This window comes from Cordyceps fumosorosea (genome assembly GCF_001636725.1).
Source record: "Cordyceps fumosorosea ARSEF 2679 chromosome Unknown scaffold_47, whole genome shotgun sequence".
Lineage (NCBI taxonomy): Eukaryota > Fungi > Ascomycota > Sordariomycetes > Hypocreales > Cordycipitaceae > Cordyceps > Cordyceps fumosorosea.
Genome location: NW_017387347.1, coordinates 100,457 through 122,350, shown reverse-complemented (window position 1 = coordinate 122,350; position 21,894 = coordinate 100,457). Strand labels below are relative to the sequence as shown.

General features: G+C 53.2%; 8 protein-coding genes across 8 annotated transcripts; 5 read left to right on the top strand and 3 right to left on the bottom strand.

Annotated features, from left to right (window-relative positions):
• Positions 1-3,861: 3,861 nt before the first annotated feature.
• On the top strand, positions 3,862-4,848 carry ISF_09385 (hypothetical protein; the record flags this gene model as incomplete). Its single annotated transcript, XM_018852987.1, has 1 exon — positions 3,862-4,848. One exon carries the CDS (start codon positions 3,862-3,864, stop codon positions 4,846-4,848), a length of 987 nt encoding a protein of 328 aa, XP_018699853.1.
• A 123-nt stretch (positions 4,849-4,971) lies between these two features.
• On the top strand, positions 4,972-6,252 carry ISF_09384 (hypothetical protein; the record flags this gene model as incomplete). Its single annotated transcript, XM_018852986.1, has 1 exon — positions 4,972-6,252. One exon carries the CDS (start codon positions 4,972-4,974, stop codon positions 6,250-6,252), a length of 1,281 nt encoding a protein of 426 aa, XP_018699852.1.
• Positions 6,253-7,691: 1,439 nt separating this feature from the next.
• On the top strand, positions 7,692-9,808 carry ISF_09383 (hypothetical protein; the record flags this gene model as incomplete). The annotated part of the gene is made up of 3 exons (XM_018852985.1): positions 7,692-8,775; positions 8,843-9,707; positions 9,766-9,808. 3 exons carry the CDS (start codon positions 7,692-7,694, stop codon positions 9,806-9,808), a joined length of 1,992 nt encoding a protein of 663 aa, XP_018699851.1.
• A 1,386-nt stretch (positions 9,809-11,194) lies between these two features.
• On the bottom strand, positions 11,195-11,810 carry ISF_09382 (hypothetical protein; the record flags this gene model as incomplete). Its single annotated transcript, XM_018852984.1, has 4 exons — positions 11,195-11,280; positions 11,334-11,472; positions 11,527-11,661; positions 11,706-11,810. The coding sequence occupies 4 exons, from the start codon at positions 11,808-11,810 to the stop codon at positions 11,195-11,197; spliced, it is 465 nt and encodes a 154-aa protein (XP_018699850.1).
• A 769-nt stretch (positions 11,811-12,579) lies between these two features.
• On the top strand, positions 12,580-13,017 carry ISF_09381 (hypothetical protein; the record flags this gene model as incomplete). The annotated part of the gene is made up of 1 exon (XM_018852983.1): positions 12,580-13,017. One exon carries the CDS (start codon positions 12,580-12,582, stop codon positions 13,015-13,017), a length of 438 nt encoding a protein of 145 aa, XP_018699849.1.
• Positions 13,018-14,103: 1,086 nt separating this feature from the next.
• Positions 14,104-15,354, bottom strand: ISF_09380 (hypothetical protein; the record flags this gene model as incomplete). The annotated part of the gene is made up of 1 exon (XM_018852982.1): positions 14,104-15,354. One exon carries the CDS (start codon positions 15,352-15,354, stop codon positions 14,104-14,106), a length of 1,251 nt encoding a protein of 416 aa, XP_018699848.1.
• Positions 15,355-16,941: 1,587 nt separating this feature from the next.
• ISF_09379 (hypothetical protein) lies at positions 16,942-18,010 on the top strand (the record flags this gene model as incomplete). The annotated part of the gene is made up of 3 exons (XM_018852981.1): positions 16,942-17,381; positions 17,504-17,756; positions 17,810-18,010. 3 exons carry the CDS (start codon positions 16,942-16,944, stop codon positions 18,008-18,010), a joined length of 894 nt encoding a protein of 297 aa, XP_018699847.1.
• Positions 18,011-19,731: 1,721 nt separating this feature from the next.
• Positions 19,732-21,747, bottom strand: ISF_09378 (hypothetical protein; the record flags this gene model as incomplete). The annotated part of the gene is made up of 5 exons (XM_018852980.1): positions 19,732-20,720; positions 20,784-21,198; positions 21,254-21,269; positions 21,328-21,619; positions 21,669-21,747. 5 exons carry the CDS (start codon positions 21,745-21,747, stop codon positions 19,732-19,734), a joined length of 1,791 nt encoding a protein of 596 aa, XP_018699846.1.
• Between the last annotated feature and the right edge of the window lie 147 nt (positions 21,748-21,894).

The following is a 21,894-nucleotide window of genomic DNA, read 5'->3' as shown; positions in this document are numbered from 1 at the left end:
TTCTCCGAGATCCGACCCTCCCTTTCTTATTCTTCTTCGCCCCTTCTTTTCCTTCATCACTACTCCATTCTCATCAGTTAGATTCAGCGGTCTGAGTCTTGCCGCCACCCCACCGCGAACTGACGATTATGGACCCCTTTCCTTGGCTCGCCTATTCTTGCACCGAGTTTCCCGCGCTTCTATGGACAACGTAAATAAGGGGAAGGGGAGGTCTCTGAAGCCGGGGGCGCTGCCCGCACGGGGCTTACAGCGATCATGTGTTATGCTAGTCCTTTTCGAGGGCGCGGCTGGGAAAGCGGAGACATTCACACGGAAGTCTATGGAAGGGTCCATTTTTAGCGGGGTCCTCTTGACGGACTGTTCAAGCACCCTTGGCACCTGGATAAATTTGTTCGTCAAGATAGAGACACGCCATGAGCCATCAACCTATCAAAGGGTTTGAGATACTGACTCCTAGTCGTTATGAAAGCGGGAACGCGCTATCGATACGAGAAGGCCCTCCTGTTTCGGCTGATGGACAGCCACCGCCACCACCAAGACGAGTGAGGTCCCTACTTTTAGCGACGAAAGAACACCAAAAGTTCGTGCAGGATTTTTTTCGATTAATTTCCGACTTATCGTTCTCTCCGTTGGCTCCGGAGGAAGGTTTTGTCGAAAGGTTTATTGAAGGATGGACGGAAAGCCTGCTCCAACAGCTTCAACAACTTTCGCAAAACGTCGATGCCTCTGAGCCATCACAGCCCGAGCTACAAAGCTTCCCGTTGGCCTTTGTAGCAAAATTTGTGTCTTATGTGGTTGACAAAGCCGTGTCGGCTGGTTTTGATAATCACAAAGAGGCTGATGAACATCTGAAACCATTCCTGCAAACATGGGAAGGGTCCGGGAAGTCTGGGGGCACGATCTCAAACCTCAACACTGTCGCGAAGCGCAGGGGATCAGCTAGAAAGCTGTTTCAGTGCACAGCAGCATGTGCCAAGTTAATTGGAGGTTCTGCCCATACCATTCCGCTATTTAGTAAGTATTTCTTTTTAAAATTTAGTATTTCCCTACTCACCGTCACTATAGATGACGGCTGGTACACAGAAAACGACATTGAGGCTATCCAACAAGTAGCATCGAACTCGATCGCAATACAGGATCATGCCTTTAACAGACTGCTAGATCCTAGTCATTTGGCGCCTGTACTTCTTTGGCCGTTGCTTTGGCCCCTGTCTGACACTTTCGAGCTATACCCGGTGGTCGGAGGTACAGAAGCTCAGCAGAGACTAAGAGAGCTTCACCAGAATGCCACGGCAGAGATTCAAGGATTGAAGCCTACGGCAGATAACCCAACGGGTAAGAGTGAGGATTACCCTGAGGGGCGAAACTTTAGCGAGTGTGCGATGTTTGTGACAGCGGTCATAAAGTATCTGGTGCGTGGTCGACCACAGCCAAAAGCAGCAAAAGCTAACTACGAACAGAGATCGGAGGTACTAACAGCACAGCCTCCTCTGAACTTGTTTAGCAGCACGATTTGCACGAAAGCCGGTGACCCCCAGCTATTAAGATTAGCCGGAAAAGGCACAGGGTTTCTGCCCGAGAACGTTCAGCTTCCAGGCCTTGCCTTGTCGTATTCATCCGGAGTGGTAGAAGTCGCAGTTTCCGAATCGAATAAGGCGATTCCGTGGCCGCGGAATAAAGGACTCATCTTTCGTGGCAAAATGACCAGCCGCAACGAGCACTACGCATGGTTGAGCATACAATCCTTCAAAACACCTCAGGAGCTTCGTCGTGATCTCATGGAAATGGCCAATCCTGAGAGTAGTCGCGACACCTAGCTTTCACACCCCGCTACGCATATTTTACCTCCTTCTCATTCTGCATGAACTAGTTAGTCGAGCTCAATTCAAAAATCCGACACATTCTTTTCCACTGCGCCTCCAGCTTCCCAAATCCATGTTTCACGCACAATATCGTGGCTCACTATGCTCAGCTCCACGTCTAGTAGTGTGTCTCTATCAACTGTGTGCCCTGATGCATTTCTGTCCCCTGCATGGTGCTGAGGCCCTCTGTTTCGGTTGGTGTAAGACTGTCTACAGTGCCGTGGACTGTAGTCTTATCTGGGCCCCCTGACCATGCAAGAGTGTCTGAGCTGATGAATTTGGCGACAAGATGTATTGGAACAAGTAGCATGGCAGGAAGTCGAATATGGAAAGACAATCCAAACGCAATTAAACCAAGCTGGCTAGCGTTCAGTCCGTGTGAGATATAAGAGTGTTAGGTATGGCAAAGTGGAACGGCGGTGGCCTCAGCGCGACCACAATACAACTAATGTGCAAACACCTTCAGCCATTCCTGCAGAAAAACAGGGAGATGGAGCTCCGGAAGCTGAAGCTGAAAGCCCTCCGCCAGGTAAAGTTGAGACCGGGACGATTGCAGCAGGGTTGGCAGACAGTGTTGGGGTGGTTACTACCCGGTCTACGCATGCTTGACAGCTACGGCAGCGGGTGGGACAGGGTAGAAAGGTAGTAGCTCAAACTGAGAAGTTGAATAAGCGATGACACCTATTGATCGGCGACAGAGCTTCGTCCCATGGAATGAGGGGGCTCAAGCAGCACTGAGATCGACGCTCTGTACTTACTCGAAACGTTGACTGGTCGTCCGGTCGCACGGACTCATGATGTGATGTGTATCCGCTTCTCCAGCCGAATTACCAAAACAGAAGAGAAGAGCGTTTTACTCAAAGTAAGTCCATCATGCCACCCCCGCCCAACCAAGACACTAATGTAACCATGCCGCATAGTGTCAATACAGATACTGTGGCGTGCGCGCAACGACTCGCATTTCCTTCCTAGATCAATGTCTTACCCAAGCGGAGAAAGCCCGAGGTGTACAGTCTTATCACATCAAGCTGGTCTGTTCTAGTCCGAGAGTTGTGGCGTAGGTCATCGGCGGCAAGGCCGGAAAGTGATGTAGTTTCTGTTTTGCGCGGAGGCCTTAAAGTCTCGACCGTTGTACGCAACAGTTTGTCCATGGTAGTGTGGGTTTAATTAGCAAGCGAGACCTGATGCAGACACTGGCGATTCATCTCGACGCCAAGGCATCACTGGTTATGTCGTCCTTCCACCATCATCCACCGTCTGCTGCTCCCGTATATCTGTCCTACCAGCACCAGCACGTTGAGATCTCTCCAGGTCATCCTTCCACCTTAAAGCATGGCCGTTTGTATCCTGACGTCGACAGTCGCCATCACGAGCAAGAGGCCCTCGCTCCCATGCACAACTATCGCCATCCGCAGTTTCAACCGCAGCAGCCGTCGCCTCACTCGCCAGCCCAGCCGTGCTATCCTCCCTATTCTTCCCGAGATTCTCTTCCCTCGCATCACTATTCTTCTGAGTCACCGCGCCATGTCAACTACGAATATGCACCGCAGCTTCCTCCAACGCCTTCGTCGTATCGTCGTCACAGCGGGCCTTCACCATCTATTCAACCTCCGCAATCATACGAACCTCAGGGGCAGCCCGCTTACACGCCGGGGGATCAGTCCATGTATGGTGGAATGTATACGCCTTCAAGTGTGCAACCGGTAATGAAGAAGAATTCGAGAGCATCGCAGGTATAATTCTGATCCTTCTCTCTGTCCCATAGGACATGGCTAATTCGTGAGACCAGGCTTGCGACTCCTGCCGTTAACTGAAAGCGAAATGTGACGAATTAAGACCATGCAAAACCTGTAGGATTAGAGGTACCGAGTGCAAAGATCGCGACCCGCCATCGAAAGTGTCAGTTCTGTCCGGCCTCGTACGTTTTTCCCCTCAATACTGACCTTTGAGTTGCAGCGCCAAACAAACTCAATCGGATATTCTCGATGGCATCAATATAATGCGAAGAAAGCTAAATAACCTGACCAACAAAAGCGCCGAGATAAGTGAACGCCTCACAAACATCGAAACCTCTGTTTCACCCAAAAGCGACGCCACTGCCAACTTGGACCTGGCGGTGGAGGATCGGCGCAAAATAGAGGGTACACCGATCAATAGGGAGGCAATCGTCAACTACCAAGTGCAAGACCCTGGCGCTGCTACAACTGACGATCAAAGTTCCTTACCCGAGGACGAAGTTGAGGCCGAGCCTGGGCGCCCGGTTCCCCCCGGCGAGCCAGCCATCCCTCCGAACCATACAACATTAGCTGGTCTCCTGCTTTACTGGCCATCCATTCGAGCACTGATGAAGCACCATTGCGAGCGCGAAGGTATAAGTTATGTAGGAGAATACCCTATCAGCCAAGAGCAAAACCGAGGTTCGTTGATTTTGTTTGGGCGTGGTGAGGACAACATAATGTCGCGCAGGCAGCGCGAACGCGAAGCTGATCGGCAAGATGTCGACATACCAGACGGCTCACCCGACTCTCCGTCATCACCGACAATAAAAGAAGCAGACCGGGGTTACATGAGTGGCCTTAGCCCACTTGATCAAGTCGATTATACAAGCGGAGTTCTCGGCCCTCATGGCAATCCTGACTTTTCCGAGGGCACAGTTTGGCAATACGTACAAAGTTTCAACGACAACATGCTCAACATGCATCCTATCGTTCAGCCCCCAATACTCGACCAATGGGTGCGCCAGTTCCTCGAATCTTTCCCACTGGCAGACAACAAGCAAAGTAGCAAAACCAGCACAGCATGGGCTGTGAGCAGTTCAATGGAACCTCCCGGTGCAAAGCGCAAGAGGTCATCCCCGGGGCCGCTGGATAGTATTGAGAGTTCATCGGCGGCATCACCAACTACCAGAATTGCTCGACCAAATCGAACGATACATACGGCGCTCGTGCTGACCGTTTTGGCACTCGGCAAGATCTGCCTGCATTGAGACGATGTGCCCGATGCCCTTCATTTGGGTGATCCAATGCCCCGCAAAATATTTTACTTGAATGGTATCCTTCAATCGCCCGAGAGCTCGCCGCCCAGCGAGATGCGCTCGCAGTCGTCAAGTATGGCGTATCCTCGAGAACAGAAACGTCCATACCATGGTCGCCGTTCATCTCTGGCGGGCAACACTCGTTCAGGCCTGCTGAAGAACTACAAGAATATCCCTGGTCTCGAATACTTCGTCATCGCTTCAGACATTCTAGGCAACCATTTCGGATCTTACAACAGTATGAAAAATGTCTATGCCTACATTTTTGCTAGTCTCTATTATGGTCAACTTGGGCGACCGCTGGAGAGCTTTTCATTCATTCATGCAGCTGGCCACAGGCTCCAAGTCATTATGCGGCCTAGCTTGGAGAAGCTCAAAACACTCAGAAACACGAACAATCTCGCCCAAGATACCAAGTATAACCAACTTTCGCTGGCGTTTTGGACGTGTCTGCAGCTGGAGAGCGATTTACTTGCTGAACTCCCTTGTCCAGCTTCAGGCCTCTTGAATTATGAAATGGACATTCCGCATCCAAATATGAGCTTGCTCGAGGGCTTTCCCCAGCCAGTTCTCGACAGTTACCTTGGTCAGCTTTACCTGCGAACACATCTCAACAGTATTCACCGCATGTTTTACGCACCGTCTGATGCAAAGTCAGACAAAAGAGAGGATATTCCATGTAAAGATGTCGATTTGGTCTCTGCTGCGGTTTCGTCCATGGCATGGGTTGCGCCAAGTTTCGCCTTTAGAGAAGACGATCCTCCTGCCTCTGACATTTTATCAGCCAGACTCCGCGCCAAGTACTGGGGAGCTGAAGTCCTGACATTTCGCCCCTTCTTGAGGCAGATGTTGCAGTTTTCATTTGCTAAGAGACACCCGAGCACAGGACAGCCTTCATCAGAGTTCCACGCTGAAGTCGAAGCCCCTCGCATTGATCCTCAGGCAAAGAATGTACAGGACTTAGACCCTCACATTCTCGAACTCGCTGAGAAGGCCATCAAAGCTCTTGTTGAGAGCACAAGGGCTTTCCATGGACTTGGCGGCAAACGGCCCATCATTACAAGTGTGTTCGGCACCGCGCACGCCCAATGGGGCAACTTGCTCGTCTTGTCCGCCGCTTACAAAGATCCGATCATGGGTAAGTATGTTGATAAAAAGCTCCTTCGCCATTTATTCCAGAAGACGATTGCCTTTTTGCGCCAATCCGCTACGGCCACGAGCTCGTTACGCATCGACATGCACATTCTGGAAGGAATTCAGAATGACTTCTGGGGCATTAAGTCCTACAGCAACAGCAACAACAACAACGACAACAACAACAACAACAACAACAACAACAACAACAACACCACGTAATACCTAGCAGGCAATGCGCAGGCGATACTGCGTCGAAAAGTTCAATCTCCTCGATATAAGATAATAACTTCTCACATTTCCCACTTAAATCGGCTTCGCGGCAACTTTTAATCTTGTGAATTGGTGTACGTTTATTACTGCACCCGTCCATCGTCCATGGGAGCATCTATGCTAAGTTATGCAGTGCATAAAGCGACTCAGCACTCGATGAGCTCTGATCTGGCGTGCATATCTAGCTAGTGTGTGGGATATGTTGGGGCTTGCAGGTGCTAGGATCAGTGGAGCAAACCTGCTTCAGTACATGCCCAGCCTCGTCACACCGCTGCAGTGTGTGTGTCACAGTACTGGCAAATTGTCATGTCTGGCGGAACTAAATTTGGAAGACGCAATCTGGTACAGTAACGATCCGCTCTCACTGCGACGGACGATGGAAGAAGGGAGGGGTGCTCCTTCGTCTTGACGTCTTTCCACTTCAAGAGGCGGCTGCGGTAGAGAGGTCCTGACTGACTTAGCAACAGTGCGCCCCACCCCCCTGTCTGTTCGGTAACTTTGATGTCAATCCCGAAGACAGACTGAAGGGCAACTTCAGGCAGGACGATAGAACAGGGGAAGGGGTGGCATTATTGCTGCTTGCCCAGAGCGCCCCGTTATTGCCATCGGACCAAAGCTTGACCTTTTTCACTAGGGTACTGGCACTTGTATCAGCAGTAGTTTTCATCTACATAGCTCCCTTGCTCATTTTAATAAAGAGCTAAAACTGGCGTCTTGGTGGCGTAACGAGTAATGAGGCTGGCCGCACAGCCAGGCCCCTCCTCATAGAATACGCAAAGCCCGACATACTCCAAGTGCCATTATTATGTTAATATTATATTAATATTATATTTATTAATACAGTATAATACATGCTTTGAAGGAGATGATGTCCACTTGGATACAGGTTGCATACAAGGTCATTCAACGCCGGCCTTTCAAATGCCAAAATGTCCCGCAGATCGCAGAATCTCCGGACCGTCTCCATCCCATCGTGCACCCACTCGTTCAGGCCCTTTACTATACCTCATCATACATCTCCTCCTCCCTAAGAGAAAAGCTCTTTACAGATATGCACTTGGTTCTGACTCGATGGAAAACTAAGCAACGGCCAACCAAGGTTGTGCGACGCTTATCAGGTTTTCAGCCGCTGCTTCCCTTCCTACTTACACATGAAGACGTGGCTAACAACGCCGTCACTCTTCTCTCTGCGCGTAACTAACTTGGCAATTACGCTTACACAACCTCACCAGTGCCCAGGTAGGTCATTAATCATACCTAGCCATACAGGGGCCGTTTGCACATCGCTGCGGGCGGGGCGCTGACCCGTTATAGTATCAACGGTCGACACCGGAGCCAACCAGCTTAGCTGGCTCCAAACACACACATCTATCTCCTACCCGGATGCGATGGAGAGGAGACCCGAGAACATCAGATCAGAACTTAGAGATCATTCCATGCCACCGCTCCCACCCTCACAGCGCGCCGAGATGTGGGATGTCACAGAAGACGACTTCTGGCGTAGGAATGCCATTGAGCGCCACGACCAATTCTCCCAACACTCCCAGCGTTGGAATCGCGACAGATCATCCATCATAGCCCACATACGCGGTGCCAAGGCCGAAATCCGTGAACTCGGAGAACAGGAGGGCAAGCTCAGTCGAGAGCTTGCCGCTATTCGCAGTCGGACGGCCCTCGTCAATGAGACATACAGCCAGGAAGCCCAACGCTTGAACAGCATAGACACTCAGCATAGCGTGGAGAAGCAAGGTCTGGTCAAGAAGCACGAAAGAATCGAAGCTCAAATGAACGACTGGTTTCGGCGATGCAGAAATCAAGACGGTGTCAACGAACGACGACTGGCATTGCCAGAGCTTATTGACAGGAGGCCCCCGGAGAGACAGCTCAAGCTGCCGCCGCTGGCAAATTTGCACCTTCCTAGAGAGATGCCCAAGAATGACGATAGAATGGTTGCCATCATCGACTCCGCTGTGCAACGGGCCACTGTCAAAGCGTATTCATCGCACTGCAGTCCACCGCAGGTACAAATGTCTGGGTTCAAAGCCGTGAATCAGGCTGTCAAGTACGAACCGGCCTCACCAGTACCCAGCGCCGTCCCATCTCTAACAGCTTCCAGCAGCACCAGTTACCCGAGGAGCCCCAAGGCCTCGGCCTCGGAATGCTCCATTCCGCGGCCAAGAGCGAAGATATTCTTTGGCCCAATGGATGCGGCGCCAAGCTCAAATGACATTACAAAAGAAACGCTCATCTTACGGCACGACGGCACTTTCTATACATATCCCGAATGTATCGCAGGAGTGCCTTTGGAAAAGATAACCCCAAGCCATCCATATTGGGAGACTAAGTGGCCCGAGTTGCAAACCTTGACAGAGCCGATCCTGCGCTCGTGGGAGGAAAAGTTTCAGTCGGTGGAGGCGGCCAGCAGAGTCCAGAATGGTGGTGGCAGCGTCAAGTATCAATACGGAACGCCAAGTCAACCGAGGCAACAGGATTCTCAAGTTTTTAGAGCAAGGGCCAATCAGCCCGTATCAGCTTCTAGCCAAAAAATACGTTAGCGTGGGCAAGGGCAGCATAACTTCCTACGACACCCTGTTTCGGCTCTGCGAGACAATCGAGGCGCTGGCCAACTACAAGACAGATGTCGGGCCCGTCGACTGGATGCGTCAGCGTCTGCACGAGTTGATTACGGCGCAGGGCTCTGACTTCAACTTTTCCAAGACCATTCACGGCTTCTACAACGATCCCAAGCTGGCAGCGCTCCGCCAGAAATCAGGATTCAAGACCATCGGGCGACCTCCGGGCGTCAATGTGCCTTCGACGTCGAGCCAGCGCAAGCGCAAGCGCAAGAGCCCTCCATCATACGGCACGCCAAGCCCACGGGCTAAGCCGCCCAGTGCTAAGCCTTTGACGGCTAATCCTTTTGACGCCGACCAAGACCCGGAGGGAAAGAAGCAACAGGCGGTAACCAAGGTGCTAGACAGCCTGAAGACGGGCGAAGTGTCGGATGCGGACTCGGTGAGCGGGGCGACGATTAGCGGGTTCGATTTCCGAATCTACCAGATCAAGACGCGGCTGTTTACGAGCTCGGAGAAGGCGACGCAGTACTGGAGATGGGTGCCGGAGAACAGCATGTTTGAGCACCAGGTCCCGCATGACAGGAACTCGGCGGGCTGGAGCATGCACCGCGAGCCGGTCGACTTCAGCGTGCGCCTGGAGGACGTGGTGAAGATTTCGTGGAACCTCAAGGCGCTGCGGGTGTACCTGGTGATGAGCGACAGGCACATCTGCTTCGAGGATAACAAGCCGAGGGGAGACGTCATGGTGGCGTTTAAGCGGTGGAACACGATGAAGAGGTTCATGCAGTTTTGCCGACGCAAGGAGATTGAGCTGGTGGAGGGAACATGGTGAGCACTCGAGTTGCATCGCTATAAGAGGCCCATATGCTGACGAACATTGTTACAGGAAGAAGATGGAGCATCTATGGGGGACGATGCACCCGCAGTGACTGCTGACGGGCGAAGAAGCTGGCGTGAGGATGCAGGAATAGCTTTGCAAGCCGGAGCGGCGGCGCTATGCTTGACGCCTGACCCTCGGAAGGCATGGAGGGCTACATAGGGACACTCGGTTCGTTGGAGGATCACTGGGCTTTCAACCACACCATCTTCATCGCAACGTTTAGCAACGCGCCCACGAGCAGAAGTCCGTCCGAAAAAGGTTCTATATATAAAGGACAGCCGCGTGCTGTTGGAAATCTGCTTTGGCCGTTTGAGTCCGCCGGCATCATGTACCTGTTAGGACCACAAACCTGTACTGGGGGCCGTCACGCGGCAGGTTTGTTCGCTGCCCAGATGCGCATCTAAATTCGCAGTACCTCTTGATCGAAACATATAATACTATGATTTAATATAAGCAGCAAGCGCCTCTGCTTGACTTGGACAGGGAGCACTAGCTTTTCATGTCCTAATTCTTGAAGAGCACTTTAGCCACGTTGTGCCAAGGCGCCTCTGGCTGGTTACCAACCAGTGATAAATGCTCCTACATTGATTCTTTCTTTGCGGGACGCGTCAAAGGGGCGTTTCTATAACTGTATCGATAACGGTGTATTGTGAAGTGAAGACACGAGCCCAGCCACTGGCCCGCGAGTTCGCCTTTTGGAAGCCCTTTGAAGGCTGCCATGACTCGGCAGGCTGTTCGCGCGGCTTTTATTACTGGCACATGGCAGAGCGTCGTGTCAATAGATATGTTGGACGGGCAGCTGCAGTTTGGCGGCCAGCTACGCCCGGATCGGTGTCACGAACCAAGAGAGATCATATGCAAGAACGCAATTCTAAGATACCAGACAGATGGCCAGCTGGTCATGCACGACCCTCCGGAAGAACTTGTAGTCTGTCCAGTCCGCTTCGTAGAACTCCTTGATGGCTTCAACGCGTATGTCGCTCGCCCTCCCTGCTTGCCGACTGCCTTCCAGGAGAGAAACGTACCCAGCGCAGATTATGTGGTGCGAGGCGCACTGCGCAGCGCTGTCGATGCGCTCACCAGCACGACGGGACGGCAATTTCGACGCGGCACCTGCACGAACAAGGTTCTGAGTCTTGAACCAGGAAACCGAGCTTTCACTTCATTTTTTAGTCCCCGTCTACTAGATCGACGAGGCATTGCTGGCGACAGGTCAGTCAAAGCGCGGCGGCGGCATAGTCGACAGCAGTCATCTCCGACCACGCAGACGTTTGAAAGACCATGCTAGCCCCTCATGTCTGCAAGCCGCAAGTCTGCGCCCCGACATATCTACACTATCCCTACAACATCTACGGCTTGGGTGAGCGGGGCTTTGGCAAAAGGATTGTTGACTGGCTGACACAAGTGCTTTAACATACAGTCCATACAGCTCAAGCTATCCGCGGCCGCTCCTGGAGACGACCTCAACATGCTCCCGCACGAGAAATGTCGACTGCGCCGCGACCAGCGCCAAGGCGGTGGCTCGGCACGTTGACACTTCTTTTCTGCTTTCCACCTGCCCCAACACACGCTACAAACGACGTGGCCTGCATCGTCAGCGGCCTGGAACTGGTTGCGCATTCGGGGCTGCCTACCGCATGGCGTAAACAGAGGGTCGTCCGCGTCGTCGCAGACAGGGCAGTGTCTCCGGTCATACTGCTTCACAAACGTGTTCTGCCGCAGTCAGAGTCGGGCCGTTTGCCTTTCAGTCAAGGAGTGCTGCCTCACCGGTTTGTCCAGGAAATTCTGAATGTCCGCGCAGTCGATGTCGTCGGCCTCGCCCGCCAAGGCGCAGACGAGGCACACGCGCCAGTTGTGCACTCGAAGCAGCGACACGATGTCGGCGCTCTCGTCGCAGAGAAGCTGTCTCTGTCAGAACCTCAACCTGCTTGGTCGTTCGTACCTACATGTCCATGGATGCGGTGTTTCGGCTCGTCGTCGAGAAGTGCTCGGCAGTTGAAGCAGAGCTGCTCGACCCCGGTCAGTTCCACGACTGTCTTGAAGTGGTCCATCTGTGATGCTGTCGCCACGTCGTGCATAGCACAGATCCCTCGCCGCAGTGGCAGCAGAGGGTCGGTCGACTAAAATGCTTTTCTGGCCGTGGCCTTGTCGGGCGAGGAGCCGGAACCTGACGCCCAAGGCAGCGATTCGAATTGCTGGAACGGCATCCGCTTTGGTCACGGTCTATATCGTCCGTTGTTTCGCGCGGCTGGGTCTGGCCGTGTGTCACCGCACCCAGTCGCCAATGTTCGCCCGACAGACAGCGTCGCCCGACAGACAGCGTCGCCCGACAGACGGCGCCGGCTTGTACAGGATCCGCTGAACGGCAGAAGCATTCCGAGCCATCCTCGCCACCGGCTGCGCTGTATGTGCAGTGCACCACCTGCAGCGGGGGCTCTCCCGCGGGCCCGCGGGCGAGCGGGAGGGCAGCGAGAAATGGCTCGGCACGAGGGATATTTATGGCACGAGGGATATTTATAGCAGGGCTACCGCGCGCGGCGCGGCGCCCCAGGACGGCCACACGGAAAGGAACAGGCCAACATGACTACACATCTACTAATAAACCTCGCGAAGCAGTTGCCGTGCGTCATCGTCATCGTGACGACTTTTGTCATCGTGATGGGCAAAACTGCTGACAAGGAAGGCTTCTTCCAGTGGACGGCACGGGTATCGCATGACACGAGACGAGGCTTGTGAGATCTCCTCCAGTCGGCGGGGTCGGATGTGGCCAAGTCGCTGTTTACGTCGGCGCGCATCAGCACATCTCACATTTGCGGCACCATGGCCGGCCGTGACGAGATATGTATCGCATTCAACGTCTTTGTCTGCATCGCCGCCGCCATCCTCTTCTTCTTGCTGCTCTCGCTCGCGTTTTGCGTTGCTGTGGCGGTGATGGCCAGCCCACCCCGCTTTGTGAGCGGGGTCGGCGTCTTTTGCCAGAGGATCGGACTCGCGTTTGTCGTGGTGGGCTTCGCGTTCGCGATGGGCACGCATGAAATCGGCGCACAGCTGCAGCAAGCCCTCGGTGGCCAGTTGAAGACCGGGGTAGCATGGGTCGGGGCAGCCGTCACTCTCGTGTTTTCCATCCTTGGACTGGCCGTGGACGCCTACTTCTGGTACCGCGATCGTAGGTTGCCTACCCCGCAGGAAGGCGAAGCGCGTTTTGCGGATGAGCGCGACGTTCGGGGTGTGCGGGACGGCGGCGGCTACGCATCGTAAGCTCAACAGAACTGCAAGTGGTCGGTGCGGTGCCGGGTCACAAGATCAGCACTGTGAGACGAAAGGCCTTGGTGGCCAAAATACACCGTAAACATCGATAGAGTAGTAATTTTGCTTTCGCACCCCGTATCGCAAATTGGTGACTGCAATGTCAAGTGTAGAGAACAAGTGTAGAAAAGAGTGACAGACGAAACCGGCGCAACGTGACTGGCGGGCATCCTGTGAAATGGGCGACGGCGCCAAGTGAGGCTCTTTTTGACGAATTTTTCGCCGTACTTCACCTAGATAGTTCCGGGTAGATGGCCTACGCGCTTCACAGCCAATAATGACTGCCGCTATTGTTCTTGCTCATGCCGAAACGCAACATTCGTTGGCTTCTGTCTACGGCCCGAAACCACTGCAACAGCGACATCTTCAGTCTCATGCCAACATCCATTACTGCATGCTATCCAGGGTAAATGACGACATCAGGAGCTGCATGCCGCCGCCTGCGGGTTCTCAGGAAAACCTCCAGGGTAGGCTGGCTAGTGGAGCGGCATCCGGATCACGATGCACGACGCGGGTACCGACAAGTAGCCATATTCTGCCTTGGCAACTTTGAACTGCGTAGCTTCTGGCGACTTGTGGTGAAAACGGGCTCTTTCGACTCAGACGCATTTGGGGCTACGAGCGGTCTGTTTTGTCCCTCTTGGACGTGCACACCATTCCTCCGTATCTACGCCAATCCGGGCTGCCTCGTTGGACTTCAAAATATAGCCGGGTCGTGTTCCGCCGCTGATCGTCTATTCCCATTGGCCAAATTTTGTCTTCCTCTAGAGGGTCCACTGCTCCCGTGGAAAATAGCTTGACGCTGAAAAAGCCAAAAATGGGCACGCAAAGCTTCCGAGAACCCTCAGCCTGATGAATCCAGTCTAGCCCGATGAAGCTTCGATCCCTAACCTCCATACCAGTCACGGGTTGTCAAAGTGCATGTTGAAATCGGCCTAAGTAATGCGCAAATTCGGCATTGCCATCTAGTATCGAAATTACGTATCGCCGATTCCGCTCGTCAATAGCCCCTAACCTTCGCTTTCACACCTCGCCCTGTTAATCTAGAATCCGTCCCTGAATACACAGGGCAAGCAAAAAATGACACAGTCTTTCCATATCCGCGGGATCAACAATCTCAAATGGACCATACCGCTTCATTTCAAGGAAAGCTTCAGACTGGCTGACATTTGTGATGTAGTCAATGTACGCCTCGTCGTAACTGCCGATTGTAATGAACACATCCCGGCGGTTCTGCGAAATAAGAGCGCGTCGATATTTGCGTCTCGGCTCCTTCCTTTCCGCCGGCTCCGGGAGTGCCGCAGGCTTGCTCGTCATCCCCTTGCGTTTTCCCAGAGTGGCTCTCTTGAGAGCTATCTGCTTGTCGAGTTGCGGATATTCGGCGATCCAGGCCGCCATCTGCGCAGACTCCTGCATGTTGACATTCATCTCATTTGTGCTTCGGCTATGCGGCTTGACCTCGGCGATCATGTTCCCCGGTAGGTCGCGCTCTCGTCGGAACACGCCGTCAACACGAGCTTGGTAGACCTCCTCAGCGCCGTCACGCACGGAAAAGGGAGACCGGTAGGGGCTCCAAAACCCCTCCACATATGGGGAGGTAAGTACGAGAGTGTCCAAAAGCAGTATCAGCGCAAAGTTGACAATCTGTTCATCTTCAATGAACCTATACACCTTGTCTGCGATGCTGGGGGGAATTGGAGTGCCACAGGTAGGGCTAAACAGGTATCTGGGCTCGTCTCCTCCAGCTGGTGAGGAAGAGCCATCTCCTGACTGCTGCTTAGGCGTGTGCAGGCTGAGTTTCTCCATTCTCGGTGGCAATTCTTCACTGGGCTTGGGCGTCGGGGAGCCTTGTTGTTCGGCGCGGGTCTGACTGCGAGTTACCCTTCTTTGGACAGTTATCTTTGAGCTGTCTACTTCCCGCCTGGACTCCGAGTTACTGATGAGCTCGGATGATCGCTTCTGATATAGACGAGCCATTTCAAAGGGTCCAAGGACCTCCTTCTCAGAAGAGATGCTCCTAAGATACGCCATGTATTCCTGGCAGGAGCCGAGGCATTTCTTAGTGATACTCCACGTTTCTTCCGTGACTGCACCGTGGTCGAAAAGCTTCTCGAGGTCCAACCGAGATTTCGGTTGATAAAGAGCCCGCAGCATAAGGAACTGGGGTAGTTCGATCTTGGAGGCAGAATTCAATCGACTAATTGTAAAGAGGGTTTCACCTTTAAGGCCCATTTCCTCTACCTGCTTGTGCCACAGCGGCTTTGAGGTTGGAAGTTGCGGAGCAGTCATGCTTGCGGTTGATAAAAGGGTTGAGAATAGTATATATGGTGTGTGCTAAAGTGAATGTGAGGAGTGTTGGAGTAGTCAGGGATAGAAGGGGACAAGCCGTATTCATATACCTGGGCGAGTTAATGTTAGAGCCGCCTCTGCTTCTTTCTCTCTTTCCCCCCTTTCCCTCCTCCCCCCCTTCCCTTCTTCTCCTCCTTTCTCGTCCGCCCGCGACATGGCATCGTCGTACAGTGAGTGTGCTTGAGGGGATTGGCTAGATGCTCTCTTGGGCCTCATGGGAGGGGGAATTGCATGCAGCTTGCCATGGAGCTGGCGAAGTTCCCTGCAACTGCGGCGCGCGCTGGGCGCTTAATGCTCAACGGCCATTTGTGGACTTGGTCTTGGTCATGTGGGGAAGGGGGCAAGTGTAGGGTATGTGAGATGGTGTGGAAAGGGGAACTTCGTTTCTTCTAGTTATCTGGTCTTTGCTATCCGTACCGTTACCTATGTAGTCATGGGCCGGGACGCGTGACAAGGTACGTACATAATTTGTGAGTGATTTCGCTGTCAGAGATGGGGGAGGCGGAACTCTGGCCAGTGCGTACCGGTAATAGCTTGCTCTCCTTTCTGCTGCAATACGTCCCTAATATTTCGTGACCCCGTTACTCCGTGCCCACACAGCCTGAATTACTTCGTATATGCAGGTCGTCCCCAGTATTTTCTGCATCTTGGTTCTTCCGTAGTTATGTAGATGGCTGTCCCGTGTCATCTGTTCTTAGCGTCGGCGGCGAAGCCACTGCCTCGAGTTGAGTAGGCGGCTACAAGGATTGGCTAAGCAGGCATCTCTCTGGCTTACAAAGTCGGGCCGCTACGTTTCCTGCTACAGTAGACTGAGCCAAGAGTACCCAACTGGTCAGGGATAACACACAACAAACCATGCACAAGGCTCGATCCTCAACAACGCAGGTTCCAATGCGGCCTTGGTTTTGCTGCTGGGGCAGTGGGCGGGGCAGCCAGCAGATCAGTGACATGAAGCGCCCAGAGACAAGCGTCGAAAATCGTTTATCCGTCATCTGCATTCGCATTTCTACTCTAGGCTTTGTATTCTAGGCTTTCTGTTACTCAATGCATATAGTAGGTAGGGACCCAGCCTCTGCGGTACGGGCATGGCAACCCAGCTATCGGACAAAGCCCGCGTTAGAGATGGGAGCGTTGGGCCGGATGGGTCCAGGAAACAAGTGTGGGATAGGTACGCATGTTCAGTTCCCCTGACCGGTTGAGGATATTTGACATCTACCGGGATCAGGGACATGAATTACACGCCCAGAGGGAAATTATCCCGGCATGTAGGTACCTCCGTAGCGCTGTGGCGCTCAGCGCCCTACCCAGGATACTAAATTGTTTGTTTACTTGTTGTGTTAGGTGGGTCCAGGCGAGGAAGTTGCTCGACACCCATAAAAGGCTTCTTTGGCCTCCACCGAGACTTGGAATAATCATCATCAATCAACCATCAATTGTACAAAAAGACGACCCAACCCCGTGCAGCGAGTCCTTCAAATCACACCGTTCGCATCACGCCCCTCAGCACCATCAACAAGACTTGGGGGCATGCATCAAACAAAGCAATCAAACGACGCGTCGCAGTCAGAGAGCGCTGATGTGACGACATTTCTCCGAGAGACCCTTCAGCCACTCTTGGACTTTAAGGAACCCGGCGTTCTCGACCCAGTTCTAAAAGACTACCATGCCACTGTCATACCCCTAGACTTCACCACCGGCGCGCCTTACAACGGCGCTCCCACCCTTATTCGCCTTATGGACATAGCAGTGCTGAGACGCGCTATTGACGAGATAAAGCCCTGGATAGAATCGGACGGGTCTACGGACAATTATGATTATCAGCCACTCCTGGATTCCGTCGACAAGCCGTACCGTCATCGTAATAACGCCGAATGGTTCACGTATACTGTTAAAGTGTACTTAGACACTAACCAGGACACGAACTCTTCCGACACTTTGCGAGGCAGAACATCCTGGGAATACGGCGGGTACGTTGATTTTGCCTGCTTTCCTTCTTTTGTTTCTTTCCCTCCCTTTTTTGCCTCAGATAGACTACATGGGCAACGGGTCAATGCCTGCACTTTTATGCTAACTATGCCTTCCATTGCAGCGGCGAGGGCACCAATCGCTACCTATACAACGACGACGATAACTACATCTGGAAGTCTGGCTCCGTGTTCATAAACCTACTGCCCTCCGAGCCTCGAGAGCCCGATCCTCGCAAGCCACATGTCATCCATCATGTCATTGACTCCACGCCGTGGAAGTCGGGCACGCTCCGAACGAGCGAGTTTAAGACCATTGTTTTTATCGCGGCTGCGAACAAGCTCAAGGCTGCGTACAAAGGCCTGGACCACTTTGGCGTGAGTTCCCCCAACGGCCCGGCCCGGCCCAGGCGGCTGACAACCCGCGACAGGTGACTGTGATTTCGTTCTGGAATTGGGAGGTCAGAATAGTGCAGGGGCTGGTCAATTTCAAGACGCGCGACGTGGACATTCGTGTTTCGCTGGCTCAGGGCTTTCGCGATGGCTTCCGTAATGACGACGGCTCTATCGACCCTCGCTTCCTGACGCTTCTGGCGTACAACCTTGGCGAAGTTCTCCATTTCGCCGAATAACGGTTTCTCCAAGGAGGGATTTCTCCAATATGGTCTTCGCCAACCATTCTCTTTTGGGATCTCATCGAAGTCGTATCCTCCTTGCTGGCCGAGCACCGATGTCGAGTGTATGAAGCGTTGATGAGCAAAAATTTACGGAGTGTTTGTGGGCGAAATTTTTGTTCTGGGGGGTTTACAATCCATTATTGGCTTTTCCCCCTCGAGTGGACAGGCGCGGGCAAGGACATGCTTTGTGTGCTGATGAAAGCTACATCAAAACTGTAAGGCGCCACCACCTTACCGTAAAAACCGTTATGGGCGTCGTGGGTTTCTAACATACTAATTTTAGTGGGGTGTATTTTGGCTGCTGCCTGGAGAGCCAGAAATAACGGTTCTGAATTACTTCGCGAGGCAACTAAAATTAACTAAAAGCACTAGCGACACCCATAACGGTTTTTACGGTACCCTTGACCCCCCGACCTTTTGGTTCCCCAGAGCTCGCTATTTCTAGGTCGCTCAGCAGCCCGCGGGATTTTCGCTGCTGCCTAGCTTTGCCTCTAGCTAGATACAACGTACTGATTGGCTGTGCATGCCTTGTACCACTATTCTGCCGCCTCTCTGGTTGCCGACACTGGCACTCCCCTGCTTTCTTTACAAAAAAAAGGTTGCGCAAGGTTGGTCGGGTGTCGGCAAAGGCAATCTGCTGGTGGCTGCCAGCCAAGGCACATCCGCACCTGCTGAAAGTTAAACCTCTCCAGCGTACGATGCGATCAAACCAGATGGCCGGCCCGTGGCGGGACTGCATCCACATCAGATCAAAGAAGGCCACTCACGTTCGAAATTGTTCCGCGTAGCACACCCCTTCCCCCACCCCCTCCCCCTCCTCTCCGCTCTCACATGCGGCTATGATTGGCCAACGGGCTCTTGCTTTTAATAATACCGCGTGGTTTGGTTGCTTTTTAAGTTGGGAGTTTCGGACACTGTGAACCTCCCTCCATCATGTGCACCAGAATTCCTACGCCATGGAGCAAAGGCACCTACGAGTACGCCAAACCGCGTCAGACCTCTCCAAATGGAAGAGTGATTTGGACTCTCCTGTAATAAGCTACGTAACTTGAATTCTTTCGCTGTCGCGAGGATGCGCCACCCACTTGTTGCCTTGAGGCAAATGAGCAGACTTGCAGCAGAGCACCCGTCCATTTCAATCCAGCTGTGGCTTAATGTTGTCATCCAAACTTGGCGTTTATGTGACGAGGATGCTTGAAAGAAAGCCTAGCATGTCTATTTTCGCCTCCAATGCCACCCTGCTTTTCGGTCCTGTTGCAACAGCGCATGGATCTGTCGTTAGCATTTTTAGGCTAGGCAGCTGGCAGCTGCGCCAATGCAGAGGCCAGATCTGGACAGCAGTGCTACCGCCTAGTAGTTGAGCTCTAGGTGGACAGCTGCTCTCAGTATGAGTTCTGTGGCACCGGTCCTGAATACTGTAAATCTGGTGCCGGCGAGGTAATGGCGAGCGACAACGGCGATCGTGGCGACTATATCTACAAAAATAATGCTAATGGCTCGATTTACCGATTCGGGGACGCGGAGGACTGCCACCGCATCTGATATGAGTATGGAGCGCGTAACATCAGCACATATTTCCAAAATGCCGTAGCTGTGCCTGCCGCTTTCTTTGATCGATATGGTCTTTACTATATACGATAGCGCACTAATACAGTACACCACTGGAGCCGCTCTAACTAGTCCAAGTACCAAAGCCACCAGCGAGCCATCTGTTGCCGTCTCAAATTTTCCACTTGCTGCTGAGCTGGTGACCACACTTGTGGGCACCGTTGTCCCTTTTGCGCAGGTTGCGATTGCATCCAGCCTTGTTGTCCCAGTGCGGCCTGTTGTCCCAGTGCGGCCTGTTGTCCCAGTGCGGCCTGTTGTCCCAGTGCGGCCTGTTGTCCCAGTGCGGCCTGTTGTCCCAGTGCGGCCTGTTGTCCCAGTGCGGCCTGTTGGTATGGATATGGTGGTTGCTGAAGCATTTGGGAGGGCTTTTGGTGCCAGCGTTGCTGGACGCTGTTCTGTTGACACGATGCTGGCTCTGCAGACGGCTGCAATGCGTGAGCGATCTGCTGTTGGTTTGACCCGTGCTGTTGAGATGGCAGTTGTATCTCTTGGCGTGCAATCAGCGGCTGTGTCAACTGCGTGGGCAGTGGTGGTGCTGAACCGGTTCTCCCCCATGCCTCGATTCCCATCATGCTTTGTCGAGTATCTCCCACGAGTGCGGCTGCTTGCGCAATTTCCTGATTCTCTTTTGAAACCCCATCTTCGCCGTCTTCTATTTGTTTAGCCCACTCCCCGATCAATCCATCCACGCCACCAACTAGCCCTTGCATCTTCGCCATACCGCGTGGCGGCTCGTCAACATCAAAGAACCTGCCCAGAACCTCGGGTATGAACTTCTGCACCTCCCGTCTCATCTCCTCCACTCTGGCCCTGGTACTGCTTTTTCCGGCAATGCTTCGCCACGGGCAGGGGCAAGCCTCCAGAAAAAGAACCTCCACCACTGACAGGACCGCGCCCCACGCAGGTTCAGCAAATCGATGACCATACCCTGCTCGATCATCTTCTAGTCGTCTTCGAAGTGTTTCTTGACCAGGTGGGCTCTGAAAGAAGTTCATATTCTCGCGCACAGAGCCCATCACTGACGACTCGATCTCTTGGCTGTGCCTCTCAATCTCTTCTTTCAAGCGACACGCGCTGAGTTCCTCAGATTCGTAAAACTTCTGGAGTACCGATCACAAACCGTCACGGATCTGGGCGTTCATGTTTCCTTGCCGCTGTCTGGTGAAGCTTGAGGTCTCGTCAAACCAGTCCACAACATGCTCCAAAACACGCGCCATAGTCGTGGCTTCTACCGGGGTTGTCTGGAGCAACCATTGGACGTCCGAGAACTGTAGCTCATCAGTCTGTAAATGTTTCAAGACAGCCTTGTACTCTTCGTTGTCAAAACTCAGGAGAAAGTCCGGTCGCCGCTGAAGTATACTCTGCTCATGAACTACGATTTGCCGCGGAAAGAAGAAGGAAGCCCGTTCTTTCTTGTTCAAGCCGGGCATCTCGCGCATCAATGCGGTCCAATCGTCGATCTCGATCCGCCTGCCGAGATTGTGCGGTAGCGCATCGAGAGTGTCGAGAACGGATTCCATGCATCCTAGCCAGAACTGGAGCCAGTCAGCCGCGTGTCTTTCTTCGTAAATGAGTGCCTTGTCATTGTACCTTGTCAGTCCTCAGGCTGAACATGTGTGAAAATTTCCCAATGTCGAAGTTGGCTCGTCCGATCGCCGTCTCACCCCACCAAGGTTGTTCGCCACGAGCCCTCGGCCCACAAGTTTGCCATCTCATCGATGGGGAACTGATCCACCAGTCGCAACTCCCGTCTCAGCACTTCCACGACCGCATTCCTATCAGCGTTGAATCGCGCCGGGTTGCGCTTGCCTGCGAGAACTGCCTGTGACCACACCTCTACATCGCTGATGGCGAGCCGCTCTGGGTGACTAAGTTGTGATCGGCGAGCCTTGCGCGGCAATGGTTGACCGCGTTGTAATAGGCGAGCCTGGCGCCGCAGTTTCTCTGTCCTTAGATCTAGCAATTGTCAGCTGCTGCACCATGTCTCTATCGATCGTCTACTCACCTCGTGCCTTCGAGACTGTTTTCGGCAGCTTTCTGCGACGACACGAAGTTTTGAAGAGTTTTGCTTCCCACCTGCCCATGGTGATGAGCTCGCGTACTTCGAAGTTCCGCGTCGGCGAGAAAAGAAAAGGAAGAAGAGTGTCTGGTAGAGCGAGGAGCACATTTCAAGTAGGCGAACACGGTGGTAGAGGGCACAACGCCAAAGCGATTGGGTGCCTCGCAACCAG